General features: G+C 35.8%; 1 protein-coding gene across 11 annotated transcripts in view; it reads right to left on the minus strand.

The window, feature by feature from the left end:
* The window catches only part of SLIT2 (slit guidance ligand 2), a 346,357-nt gene that overhangs the window by 105,313 nt on the left and 228,065 nt on the right, over window positions 1–12,979 (minus strand). For all 11 annotated transcript variants that reach the window (XM_014532277.1, XM_014532270.1, XM_014532275.1 and 8 more), the window contains 2 exons: window positions 1,653–1,724; window positions 1,117–1,188 (listed from right to left, as the gene is read on the minus strand). In XM_014532277.1, the coding sequence (XP_014387763.1) occupies window positions 1,117–1,188; window positions 1,653–1,724 (144 nt within the window). The remainder of the gene's footprint in view (window positions 1–1,116; window positions 1,189–1,652; window positions 1,725–12,979) is intronic.

A 12,979-nucleotide genomic window follows, 5' to 3' on the forward strand; every position in this document is an offset into this window, starting at 1 on the left:
CATAAACCCTGGTGTGTATCTGGGTCTTGCACATTTATATCATGGAATTCTCACTGGCTCCCAAGGACTTCTGAAATTCATAGAGCTCTGCAGTAATTTACATCAGTAGGAACCATTCTCTAAGCATCAACTCATTAAAAATACATGCAAGCCTTCGTTTCCAAACATTAAAGTTAAAATCTGAAATAAAGGTGACTTTACTTGATGAACTTCTGAAAATTTTTACAAGTTTAAAGGAATGACAGACTTTACCTATTTATTTTAGAACCACTTTAGCTATCTCCCTGAAAGTCCTTTTGACATTAAAGAGCTGTAAAACTGTTCTTATCTTTGAACTGTTAGAGATTAAAGCTGGCTCTTTCAGGGAAGTCTGAAGGTGAGAAAGCAGGGAGTTGAGGGGTCTCTCCCTGGACACCTTCCACTGTTCTCTGCGAGACGCCAGCCAGCATCCATCTAGTGGGGACTGACGCTGTCCCCAGAGATCTAGCTGCTTCAGGATTATAAATACAACATTGACCAGAGCACTCCAAAATAAACATTTCCCCTTCAGAAACAAAAATGATCAAAAAAGGGGGCTCTTTACTCGTGCTCTCTAAACAGCAAAATTATCAAGTCCTAAAATATATACCCTAAAACTGGCTGATTTTTTTTAACTTATTGATTGATTTCAAAGAGGAAGGGAGAGGGAGATGCTAAAACTGGCTGATTTTTTTTTTTTACTTATTGATTGATTTCAAAGAGGAAGGGAGAGGGAGAGAAAGATAGACACATCAATGACAAGAGAGAATCACCCATTGGCTGCCTCCTGCACACCCCCTACTGGGGATCAAGACCACACAACTCAGGCATGTGCCCTGACCAGAATCGAACAGTGATCTTCTGGTTCATAGCTTGATGCTCAACCACTGAGCCACACCGGCTGGGCTATCACAGACTGATTTTAGTGACAGGTAACACTCCTCAATGAAAACAGTGGAATTCACTAATGACTAATAATAATTAATGTTATTAATAATTCATAATACAAAAACTTAAAGGAGCAATTTTTAAAAATCCAAATGAAAACACAGAGCCACGATTAAGTGTGCTTTCTGCAGTGCTGTGGTCAATACTCACAGTGAATTCAGGGAGCGCAGTCCTTGGAAGGCATCTGGTGCTAGTTCGGAGATCTGATTATTGCTCAGGTCGCTGAGATTAGAAATAGGGTTAGGTTATATTAAATACAATGGCAGTGAGATTTACTGCAGGAGAAAGCTATTTATTGCCTTTGTATGCTGATTTTGCACCTATCAATACGTGTATATAATTTGTAACATGAAACGTCTAAAGTGTCCTACATTTTAAAACGTCACCACCCTTTTAAATCAATTATTGACTGTTTTCTTAATTATAAAAGATGCCATGTCTTATTTTTGAATATAGAGCATCTAAGATTTGACTGCACTCATGTGAATCAATATGTAAAATTAGAGAGAACCTTAAACTATTACACAGTTTAGCTATTAATATTACATACTATAGAACTAGCATCAAACAGTCCCATCACTTAATATTTAAGCTGACACCTAAATATTCATACTTAGATGTCTTTGCACAGTCATGACCCGTAAAATTTTAAAAATTACACATATTCCAGAACATTTTTCACTCACATTCTTCTAAGCTTTTTATATGGTGAGAAAGCTCCAGGAGGGATGACCTTGATTGAGTTCTGTTCCAGACGTCTGCAATAAAAAAATTCATTTTTTAAATGGAAACCTGAGCTCTCAGCTATGTTTAATTCAAACCCGCGATTCATGTCAAGAAGAAAAGTTGATTCACTTTATGAGTAATATTTTCTTTTTTTTCCTAAAAAATGACCATTATAGCTAATTGTTCTGTGACCTAAATGTGGAGCAAGATTGGAAAAAAAAACACAAGGCAATTAGAACAATAAAAAATCCTAATTTTTACGCATTACATGTCCATTAATATTTAAGACTGGACTTCGTACAAAGAGAAAGCACCTGTAGGGAATTAATTCGGGAGTACATTTTAGTAACCCTATTTCAGTAAGAGAAATATGTAGTAACACTGGGTAGATATATAACATGTTTTAGAGCTAATTATAACTCTTCCACAAAGGAAATTATTGTAGAATATTAAATCTTATAAACCTTTTATGTCCTCTACAGAAAGTGTATTATACATTGAAAAAAATTGTTATGCTCAGAAAATTAATTTTGAAGCTTCTTATGAAGCAAAATCTTAAATTCTAAATCCATAAGTACTACAGGCATTTTCAGTAAGACTGTCTGGATTCTGATTCATTATGTGAATATTTCATGTGGAAAGCACTGCAGCAAAGTGCATTAAACACAACTGAAGTAGTTTTATGATGCACTAAAATCAAACAGTTGAAAATAACTCTCATATTTTCTACTCTATGGTTCTGCTATCAGAGAAAGATAAGATTCTACCCACCTGGTTATGAAAGAAAAAGAAATATATACATATTTTAAGTGTTTTTGTAAATATTTTAGTCCATCAAAAACGGTGCCTCTCAGCCTCATGTCTATCCATATACATATCCTATTAAACATTTCCAGTCCCCTTCCCCTCTTCTCTTCTGCCCTATGTCCAAGACAGCTGGCTTCTGGGAACTAGGCTTTTTGCCTATTGGCTTTTGTGTGACTTGGCCAATGAGGGGCACAGGTTGGAGACTGAGGTAGGAAGAAGGGAGAAGCCAGGATATTGTGCCCTCAGGGAAGGTTCTCAGCAGTCCTCTCCTCTCTTCCTAATTTCATCTCTGGCTGGGGCCACCTCCTTACTTAGCATAACCTCACTTTATTCTTAGGTCATTGTAGTCCTGGGGGTGAAGAGCCTTCTAATTTCGGTGTCATCTTCTAGGACTGTTAAATTCATTCCTCATATTAAATCCCTCTACTGAAATACCTGGCATGAGCTCCACTTTCATGCCTGGATTAAATATATATATGTATATGTATATATAAATAGATGTTATATCTACTTATATATTTATAAATGAGAGTATATATAATGATTAAATGTGTCATATACATTGGTTCATTTTTATTGAATGCTGGTAATACTTTAATATATACATTATTGATTAATGAACATCAATTCAAAACAAATAAAAGATCCCTAGGAGATTTAGTAACATTGATTAGGTATTGGTCTTTTCTGATTCCATAGCCCTTTCAAGGCATCTCAATCCTCATTGCTCTTGAACTCAATGTGGCATTTGATATCGGTAACAATCCTTCTTTCCTTGCATGTGACACTACATTCCCCTGGTTCTCACTCTACTTTTCTTTTCCTCACCTTATTGCTTTGCTTTCTAACCCCCTACATATTGAGCTATTCCTCAAGTTTCTGTCCCTTCCTCTCTTACACAAAAGGTAAAATCCTGTCTCTATCACCTGCACCATTAGTCATAATTCTCCCTCTAAAAAACAGAAGTAATTCTGTTTACATTAAAGATAAATTCAAGTTTATTTATAAAATATGTAAGGAATAAAATTTAATTGCCCATAATGCACAACTAAAATTGGTGAGTTTATTTCTTATGCATACATACTTATTATTTTCTATAATTGAAGTATTAGCATACAAAGAATTGGAGTTGTATCCTTTATAACAAATATCATATCATACATGTTTTCTTATATCTTTAAAATTTTTGGAAGACATTATTTTAATGTCTTTTAATATCCAATTATCAAAATGTTTTCCCAAATCATTTCCAATTATTAGCCATTTAGGTAATACTTTTACATCTTTATTCATAATACTGTTCAGTCATTTGAAGGTGACTGAAACACGGCCACCTTTGGAAGCCTTACTTTATTTCCTCAGGTATGGTTAGCGGTACCTTTCTCTATATACCCGAGGGCATTCTCTTCCCAAGGGCTTTTATCTCTCTGGATTCCATTTTTTACAAATTTCTCCTCCACCAAGTTGTTGGCTCTTAAGCGGCAGATTTACCCCAGAAGACAAGAAATAAACTTTATGAAGAAAATGTGGATTTGGCACCTCAATTACTTATGTAGGTTCTAACAAGGCATATTTTTCTCAAAAGTTCTAAATATAACACAGGGCATTAAATAATTTCCCTAATACATTATAGACTAGAACATTACAAATTGATGGTTTAGAGACACTTTTTTTTTGCTGTAATCCATTCTTATAGTTAAATTTTAAGAAGTTTAAAATGTAATCAATAAAAATAAAGTTAAAAAGAAAGCCATAGTTGGCATATTATTGATTTTAGAACTTTATTCAAATCCAGGCCAATGAAACATTTCATTTTGTTAAAGATTTGCTCAAAAGATTATAATGCTATGATGAGAAAAAATTAAAAAGTCTTAGTGACTAGTAGATTTCATTTAACAGTCATGTAAAACAAGTCCATATAGCTACCTTTCATAAATTTCAGGTTCTTGAAAATAAGAAAACCAGGATATATTTTATAAACTATAAACCATACGTATCCCAAATGGTATCCTTACTCCTACAAAATAGAGGGGGAAATATTTAAACCAAATTATTTAAAAAATCAGTAAGAAAAATATTAAGACTTTTCAGGTGAAGGTTTCAAAAAGCAAATGAAATGTACATTTTCTATCTCTGCTGTCCTCTGATCTTCTATTTTAATAGCATAGAATCTGCTGAATTTATAAGATGCAAATATGAATCCATTGTTCCATGAAGAATCAAATTAAAAACATTTAGGGTTATAAAAACAGATAGTGTAATGGCTAAAATCCACCATAATTAAGAGCCTTCCAAATGCTAGTCCTTCATAGAAAGAAAATTCATTATTTGGAATTTCAAAGTAAAAATATATTTAGAAAACTAAATAAGGGAGGGAGAAAATTCTATAAATCACATAGTGTAAGAAAACCTTTTTTTAATGTATAAAAGTAGACAGGACCTTACCATTTTCCTTTTCCTCCACAGAATGTATGTGAACAATTCTAAAACATTTAATCACTGTGTATGTGTGTGTATCCATCTTGCTCTCTCTCTCTCTAACTATCTATCTATCATCTATCTGTTTTATGTAAAGCAATGTGTTGTTACCACTTCATCAAAACCATAAGGAAGCTTTAGTTAGAAGCTCAATGAGATAAAAAAATGGAGAGAGTTTTCTAACTGCTCCAATCCAACAGTTTAAAATAATTTAACCAATAAAGACCTTTCCTCTCCACTCACATACATTTTTTCCTCTTATTCATTAATTACTGATTTTAATATGAATAAAACATGTCTTGATACTTTTAGAGTTCCCAAAGAATGAACTGCAACCAATATATGTCACCTTCTAGTGCCTAATTCAGATTATAGAAAATGAAAAAACTATCAAATCTTACATCAGTAGAGTATTCAGCGCAGTGTCGCTGGGCAATTAAAAAGCTCCAACTAGTTCTGAAGCCACAGAGAAGATATTAAGTGATGTGAAGACACTTTAGCTCATGGTTCAATTCCCAGGCATTAGTCTCAATATCTTCAAACTAGATTATTTTGACAAACCATACAAAATAACATTTACATGCCAACACATAAGTAGCTCTCTCTCCAAGAGACATTAATGTTTTGTAACTGTCTATACACAAAGATGACCATGTGTAGCTCAGTGATTAGAAGCTTACAGAGATTGGGATTACATTATATTTACGTCACTCATTGGCTTTCTGGACCTTGCAAAGTTACTTTGCTTCTTTGTGTCTTAGTTTCTCCTTCTGAAAAATGAGGAAAGTAAAACCTACCCTAAGTGTTTTGGGAAATAATGAGATGTAGAAGAAAATATATGGTATTTTTTTCTTCTTGCACAAAAAAAAGGAAAAGAAAAAAATATGAGAATATACATGTGTGTATATGTAACCACACATATGACACTTAGCATTACATAATGCCTACAATACATTTTAGTCACACACATATACACATACACATAGATTATATAATTGAATAAATCTGGTATATGATTTGATCTCTAATATAAAATAAATACATATGGTTCTAAAACATGTTTTTAAACAAATAAGCAGTACAGATTTGCAGATAACTCAGTAACTATTAAACACATATACACATATATCATTCATTTATGTATACATATAAATATATATACATATATATATACACACACACACACACATATGTATGTATATATAGTTGCAATTTCCATGATAAACATGTTTAACATGTGGCTTAGAAACTAAAATAGTTTTGACTGGCCAATGTGGCTCGAAGTTCGATTCCCAGTCAAGGCACATGCCTGAGTTGCTGGCTCAATCCCCAGAAGTGGGTGTGCAGGAGGCAGCCGATCAATGATTCTCTCTCATCATTGATGATTCTATCTCTCCCTCTCCTTTCCTCTCTCTGAAATAAAGAAAAAAATATTTTAAAAAACCTCAAAAAGTTTTTACAGCACCAGTAAAGTATGAGATTGGATTGATGGTATCTGTAACATACACAGCCCAGATGCCGATTATGCATGGCAATAAAACTGACAGTTCTTTGCAATTTCCCCATCTGCTTTTAATGTAAATGGCAAAAGCAGCTGCCAGAGCACAGAATATAGATTTGATGGGGTGAAAGGGGGTGTGGAATGACTCCAGCTTCTGAATCTGGGACTTCCCAGTGTGGCCAAACCTCCTCAGCCTAAGGAACATCAGCCGGCTTTTGAAAAGGAGGAAGCAGGGATGTTTCTTTGAGGTTAGGGATTCTCTTGCCTCTTACATAATATTTCTAAAGTGGAGACTTTCTATTTCTGGAATGTTACTTCTAATGTGTGCAGTAAATGCCATTGAAATCCTTCATTTGTCCCCACAGGAAATGGCCCAGGATTCTTTTAGACCCGAATATTATTTCTGTTATGTAATTGCAGTCTCCAGAACTTTGTAAGTTTAATAAATATTTCAGCAGCTGAAAGAATATTGGCCCCTAGAGGGACCGACTTTGCATATACTAACTTTTTCGCATTAGGCCTGTGCCCACACTAATTATCAGCCATCCCTTCCTTGCTTGGCATGACTTATGGCTGAAAATTGTCCATTTCCTTAATCTTATTTTATTTCTCGTGACATCATTCTAGGGTTCATTCCCCTGAGTGTAAACTCAATTGAGGTTTTCATAGTAGAATTAATTCTTTTTTCCACTTGGCCTTTGGGCCTGTAAAGCAAGACAAAAATGAGTGTGTGTTCCTATTGGCCTCATATTTCAGGCAGTGACCCTTCGAGTGTTAACATGTTCACGCATGCATTCCTATGGATGCATGTTCAAACACACAGGTACACTCAATGCACACATCACCTGATTTAGGTTTAGAGAGAAATGTAGAGGCATATGGCTCATTCATTTCAGGGGGACAGAGTATAGATACATAATGCCAGTAACACTACGTTTTCATGTGTGATTTTTCTTTAGCAATCCCACAAAGAAAAACAGAATGTCTGTTGCTTTGTTTTTCATTGATAACTAAAACCTGCCCTAGCCGGTTTGGCTCAGTGGATAGAGTGTTGGCCTGTGGAGTGAAGGGTCCCAGGTTCGATTCTGGTCAAGGGCACAGGCTCAATCCCCAGTACAGGGGTACAGGAGGCAGCTGATCAATGATTCTCTCTCATTATTGATATTTCAATCTCTCTTTCCTTCTCCCTTCCTCTCTCTGAACTCGATAAAAATATATTTAATTTAAAAAAATAACTAAAACCTCGTGAACACTTACCATGAATCAGGCACTGAACAAAGTCCCCCATGTGGTAGTGATTTTAGTCTTAAAATATTATGCAAATTATCTTTATACATGCAGCTGATCAATGATTCTCATTATTGATATTTCAGTCTCTCTCTCCTTCTCCCTTCCTCTCTCTGAACTCGATAAAAATATATTTAATTTAAAAAAATAACTAAAACCTCGTGAACACTTACCATGAATCAGGCACTGAACAAAGTCCCCCATGTGGTAGTGATTTTAGTCTTAAAATATTATGCAAATTATCTTTATACATTGCTTAATTTGATAGTATTACTCGATGAATGGGTAGCAATTTGCACTCTCCCCCACCCTGAGTTATTCGCTAAGTTATCCATTATTTTTCCCCTAAAGTTAGACAGCACCGTGATCACTAGTGGAATTTGAACTACATAAATTTTCAACTTCATCTTTCCAGCTGATTATATAAATATAAATTAGAATTTAATTCCTAAAAAAAGAGACTCTTTCATTAGTCTGAGAATGAATAATACTCTGACTATACCTCAGCTGCCTTTACTTTTATGCTGAAGTCTACCCAGGTCTTATTTCACATCTGATGGTACCCACTTTTTCCTGTAGATGATTTTAGGAAACTACCCTACAGCACAAGGGCCACTTCTTGGCGTCTCCTCCCGTCACTGCCTGCTGCTACGCGGCCTTCACCATGGCACAGACAGGCTGTCGCTATCTCATCATCACTGGGCTCCTTCCCTCCAAGCCACTCTCCACTCCACGTTGGGAGATTTTTCTAACACATCTAACCATGCTACCACCCTGCTCCACACTTTCTTGTATCCTATTGTCATCCAAACAGGCGATTCTGCAAGATTAGACTTCTGCTTTATGTTCTAGCATCTTAAAACTCTTAATTTCTCAAAGATATACTCTTCTCACTTGGCTGGGGTTTTGCACATGTTCTTTCCTGTCTAAAAAGCCCTCCATTTCTCTGTTTCAGACTTGAAGATTCCTTGATTCTCCCAGGCAAACCAAGGGGCTCCTTTCTCTGTGTTCCCCGTGCACATGCATTTTATGAATTATCATATAATTTAAACATTTCTATTTGTCTAAAACTTCAATTCTCTGCAGGGTAAACATTTTGAAGGCTGGCACTGAGTATTGCGGAATTCAGAGTCGGCACTCAAGGGGGAAGGGTGAAAAGGGTGAAAAGGGATTACAAATATCCATATGTATTTTTTTAGTATGTAGAATTTAAAAGAGTTAAGGGTTCAAAATTTTGGAAGGAGCCAGGGCAGCAATAGCATGCAAATCTGTCAAAAATATATGGTAAATGTGTCTAAACAAAATACAAGAGGAACAAATGTATGTTTTTAAAGTTATACTTAGTATCACAAATGGAGGCTGTAATTAGATATAGCATTCATGAATTATTCTTATTTCCACTTCGTTATATGTATGCATGCCAGTGGTCCAGAAGAGTCTAAAAGAACAAAAGGACTCCCAAACCTCGCTCATATCCGCTCCATCACTGTGACTCCTTTTCAGCCGTTTTTTATCACTGACTGAGTAAGAGTAGTTCAGTGAGTGTACACAGGAAAGTGAGTTTCCATCGTATCTATTTGAATAGCATGTCTGGAAACAGTTCTAGTCTCTGAGAATTTGCAATCCATCTTAGAAAACGTTGAAACAACGCTTAGTGTCCTGACAACATTGCTACACCCCTCCCCTTCCCATGATTTAAACTTTTCCCTGACCATCTTCTCTCAAACAAACAACAGCAGCAGCAGCAGCAACACAGATTTGCAGGGCTCCCAGCTTCTGAGCCCTAAAAAAGGCAACCAAGAGTAAAACCAGTAGATATTAAGAGTCACAGAGACATTCTAAATTGTTACAATTTATGTTCTTACTAACTATTCTCCATGATGTATGGACTTTCTGTATAATGCTTTGAACAGGTGACATGCCACAGAAAATCTATAACTAAATTGAAGAGGACTAAATGTCTACTTTATAGCCATCCATCACATTGTATTTGTAATTTTATACCTTGAAATGTGATTTAAGAAATTAATTCTGAGGATTTGATATACACAGAATCAATTTGCTACTAACGATTTGTTGCCATGGGCCAGTTCATATACAGGCTTGCCTCTGGCCTTCCATCTGAATGAAAACAAGGTTTCAACAAGCAGAGATCAACATAGCAAAGTACTAGCAACAGCTTCTTTCTTTTAAACTTAATTTCACCTTATATTACACATTCTATTCCCCCCCCCATCTTCATTAATCTAAATCCCTTTGTCATATGGGGGCTTGACGCGTATCCTGCTGTGATCCCCAGCACTGTCCTCCCCACCCACACTATGCTAAGTGTTGGGGCAGAAATGGTGAGGAAAGAAACATGGTCCTGCCCCCCTGAAGCTTGCAGTCTAATAGAATAGTGTGACATGATTCAAAATATCAAGTTAAAGAAATAGAAGTTCTGTGCAGATGAAAGCCAGGGGGAGGGAGAATGTTTAACACAGAACAAGACAATGACATTACAGTAGTTCCAGGCATGAGACAATTTGAGACAGACCTCAGTTTTGCAAGCATTCCTGTAACTACATGTCTTCTTTATGCCTCTTTCACGTTCTTTTGACGTGTTAAGTTTCTTAAAGTTCTTAATGTCCTGTTTTTCTGAGTAATCAGTTAGTCTCTCATGATGTTTTCAATGATTGCCCTGTACACTGTCCCAACAGGCTGAGCCATGCCCACCTTCCTTAATTTTTAAATTATCCATCAATTTAATAAATATTTAACTCATAGCTATCAAGTGCCTACTATGTGCTGGGTGCTAGCTTTGTTGCTGGGCATTCAATGGTGATTAGACCAGAATCAGTTCCTGTTTTCATTAGAACCTCGACTTTAGTAGGGAAAAGGAACAAATACACAAATATACATATAATTACATGTAATGAGTAGGTGCAGTCAAATCTGATTTGTAACCTGCAAAGGGGAGGACAGAACCTGGGTCACGGTAAAATCATCAGGATAATGAGGCCTCTGGGAGGAAACCACCAACCTTTACCTAACATTTGCCTCTGCACTAGTTTTTCCAAATACACCCCACAAGAGTCAATGAGAAGATCAAATGATATAATGTGGGTATAATACCCAACATTGCAGGTATTGGACAAATGTTAGTGTCTTTCTATCCTTCCTTCTCCAAGTTATTTCAATTCTGACTTTAATTATAGGAGCAAGCACAAAATAGAATTAAAAAAAAAAAGATGGTCAAGGTTTTTTTGGCACTTGATTACTCCAACACAGAGCACATACATATTTTCTTTTGGTCAGAATTATATTATGAGATAGTTTCAGGAATCAGGACATACCACATAGGAAATCAACTCAACATTATTGAGTGAAATATATAATAACCTCCAATAAAGAAATTCAACTAACACTTCATGGTAAAATCCAGATTTAAAAGGTATTTGAAAAATATGGGTGTTTATAACATTCAGTTCCTTATATATTAAAAACCTGAAATCTATAAAAAAAAATTTAAAAGGTGTATATCTTTATTTTCACATTTTATGAATCTTACTGATGTCCTTTATTCTAATAAAAAATAAGTGTAATAAAAGAAGTAAGTTACTAAGCTGGTAAGTTATGCCAATATAACTGATGGTAATGGCGGTACCTTGTTGGAGTTGAAGATCAATATGATTTAGTATCAGCTGCTCTACTGATAAAGCTGATAATGTAATAACCAGAGAAGTAAAATTCACCTAAAGCTTCACATATATTGTCATCTCAACTTATAAATTTAATTTATTCTAGCTTTACCGAATACACCACCTCCCCAATATGGGCAAAACCAATGGGACATATTATTTTGTGTAACTTTTATGTTACTAAATTCCACCATTATACAAAATCTATAGAGCATGCAGAATAGAAAAAAAGGAGACTACATGAGATAAACCATTTTAAATGTCTCGTGTTACTTTCAGTCTTTCCTTACTTACAGCCTGTTTGACTTTAGTGCCTCCAAATCTCTCGCTGGCACCTAGGCATTTCACAAATTTTGCTCATCACCCTCTTCCTTGCCAGTCTTGGTTGGGTTCCTCAGCTTCTTACACACGATATGACCACAATCTCCCAGTCCTCATACTTGACACTCTGGCATCATCTTTGGTTCATTTTTCTCCATTATTCTCTCATCTCATCAAATTTCAAATTCCCTTAAGTCTACTTCTCTATTAGCTATCATATCTGCTTCCACATCATCATTCCGACAGCTACTTATTAGCTCCTGCTCTCGTGACATCGCCCCTCGATCAACATCATAGCCTCCTAGAGGCCTCAGGCCTGGTATTCTCTCCTTTTGCCAACCACTGTATCCGATCGATTAATATTGAAGATTCAGATGAAAACTCCTGTATCCAGCTGCATTCCAAATAAAGACAAAGATCTTTATACTATCCAAGGCCCTCCATGAATTGGTTCCAACCAAGATTTCTCACTTTATTTTCCTGCTCTCTCAAGTTTCACATACCAAAGTGAGCTTTGTAGTGTCTTGTATTATCATTCTTATTGCCTTTGCTTACGATGTTCAATTAAGATAGAAAGTCTTTCTCGTCTCTGCATTTCTATTCACTATCTATTCTTCAAGGCCTACCTCACAGGCTACCTCCTATATAAAGGTTTCAATGATCAAGGCATCATTTATTGAATGATTACTATACCAGTGGTTCTCAACCTTCCTAATGCTGCGACCCTTTAATACAGTTCCTCATATTGTGGTGACCCCCAATTTTATTGTTACAAATTGAACATAATTAAAGCATAGTGATTAATCACAAAAACAATATGTAATTATATATGTGTTTTCCCATGGTCTTAGGTGACCCCTGTGAAAGGGTCGTTCAACCCCCAAAGGGGTCGCAACCCACAGGTTGAGAACCGCTGCTATACGCTAAACACATAAAGCTCTACATCTATTAATTACTCCATCTCAAACACACAATAACCCTCAGCTTCAGATGTGGAGACAGTCTCGTGGATGAGAAGTAATTGCCCACGGTGTCACAGATAGTGAACAGTGGGTAGACCCATGGTCCTAACTAAAACTTTCTAACTCTGGTTCACACTGTAACCCCCAATTTACCCGCTCTGCAATAAATACCTTTGACTTTATTTATTCCTTTCTCAGAGTTACTATTTTGTACCTCATTTCATAGCTTTTATTTTGGATGTCAAATGTGT

The sequence above is a fragment of the Myotis brandtii genome, unplaced genomic scaffold (assembly GCF_000412655.1).
Source record: "Myotis brandtii unplaced genomic scaffold, ASM41265v1 scaffold869, whole genome shotgun sequence".
Taxonomy (NCBI): Eukaryota; Metazoa; Chordata; class Mammalia; order Chiroptera; family Vespertilionidae; genus Myotis; species Myotis brandtii.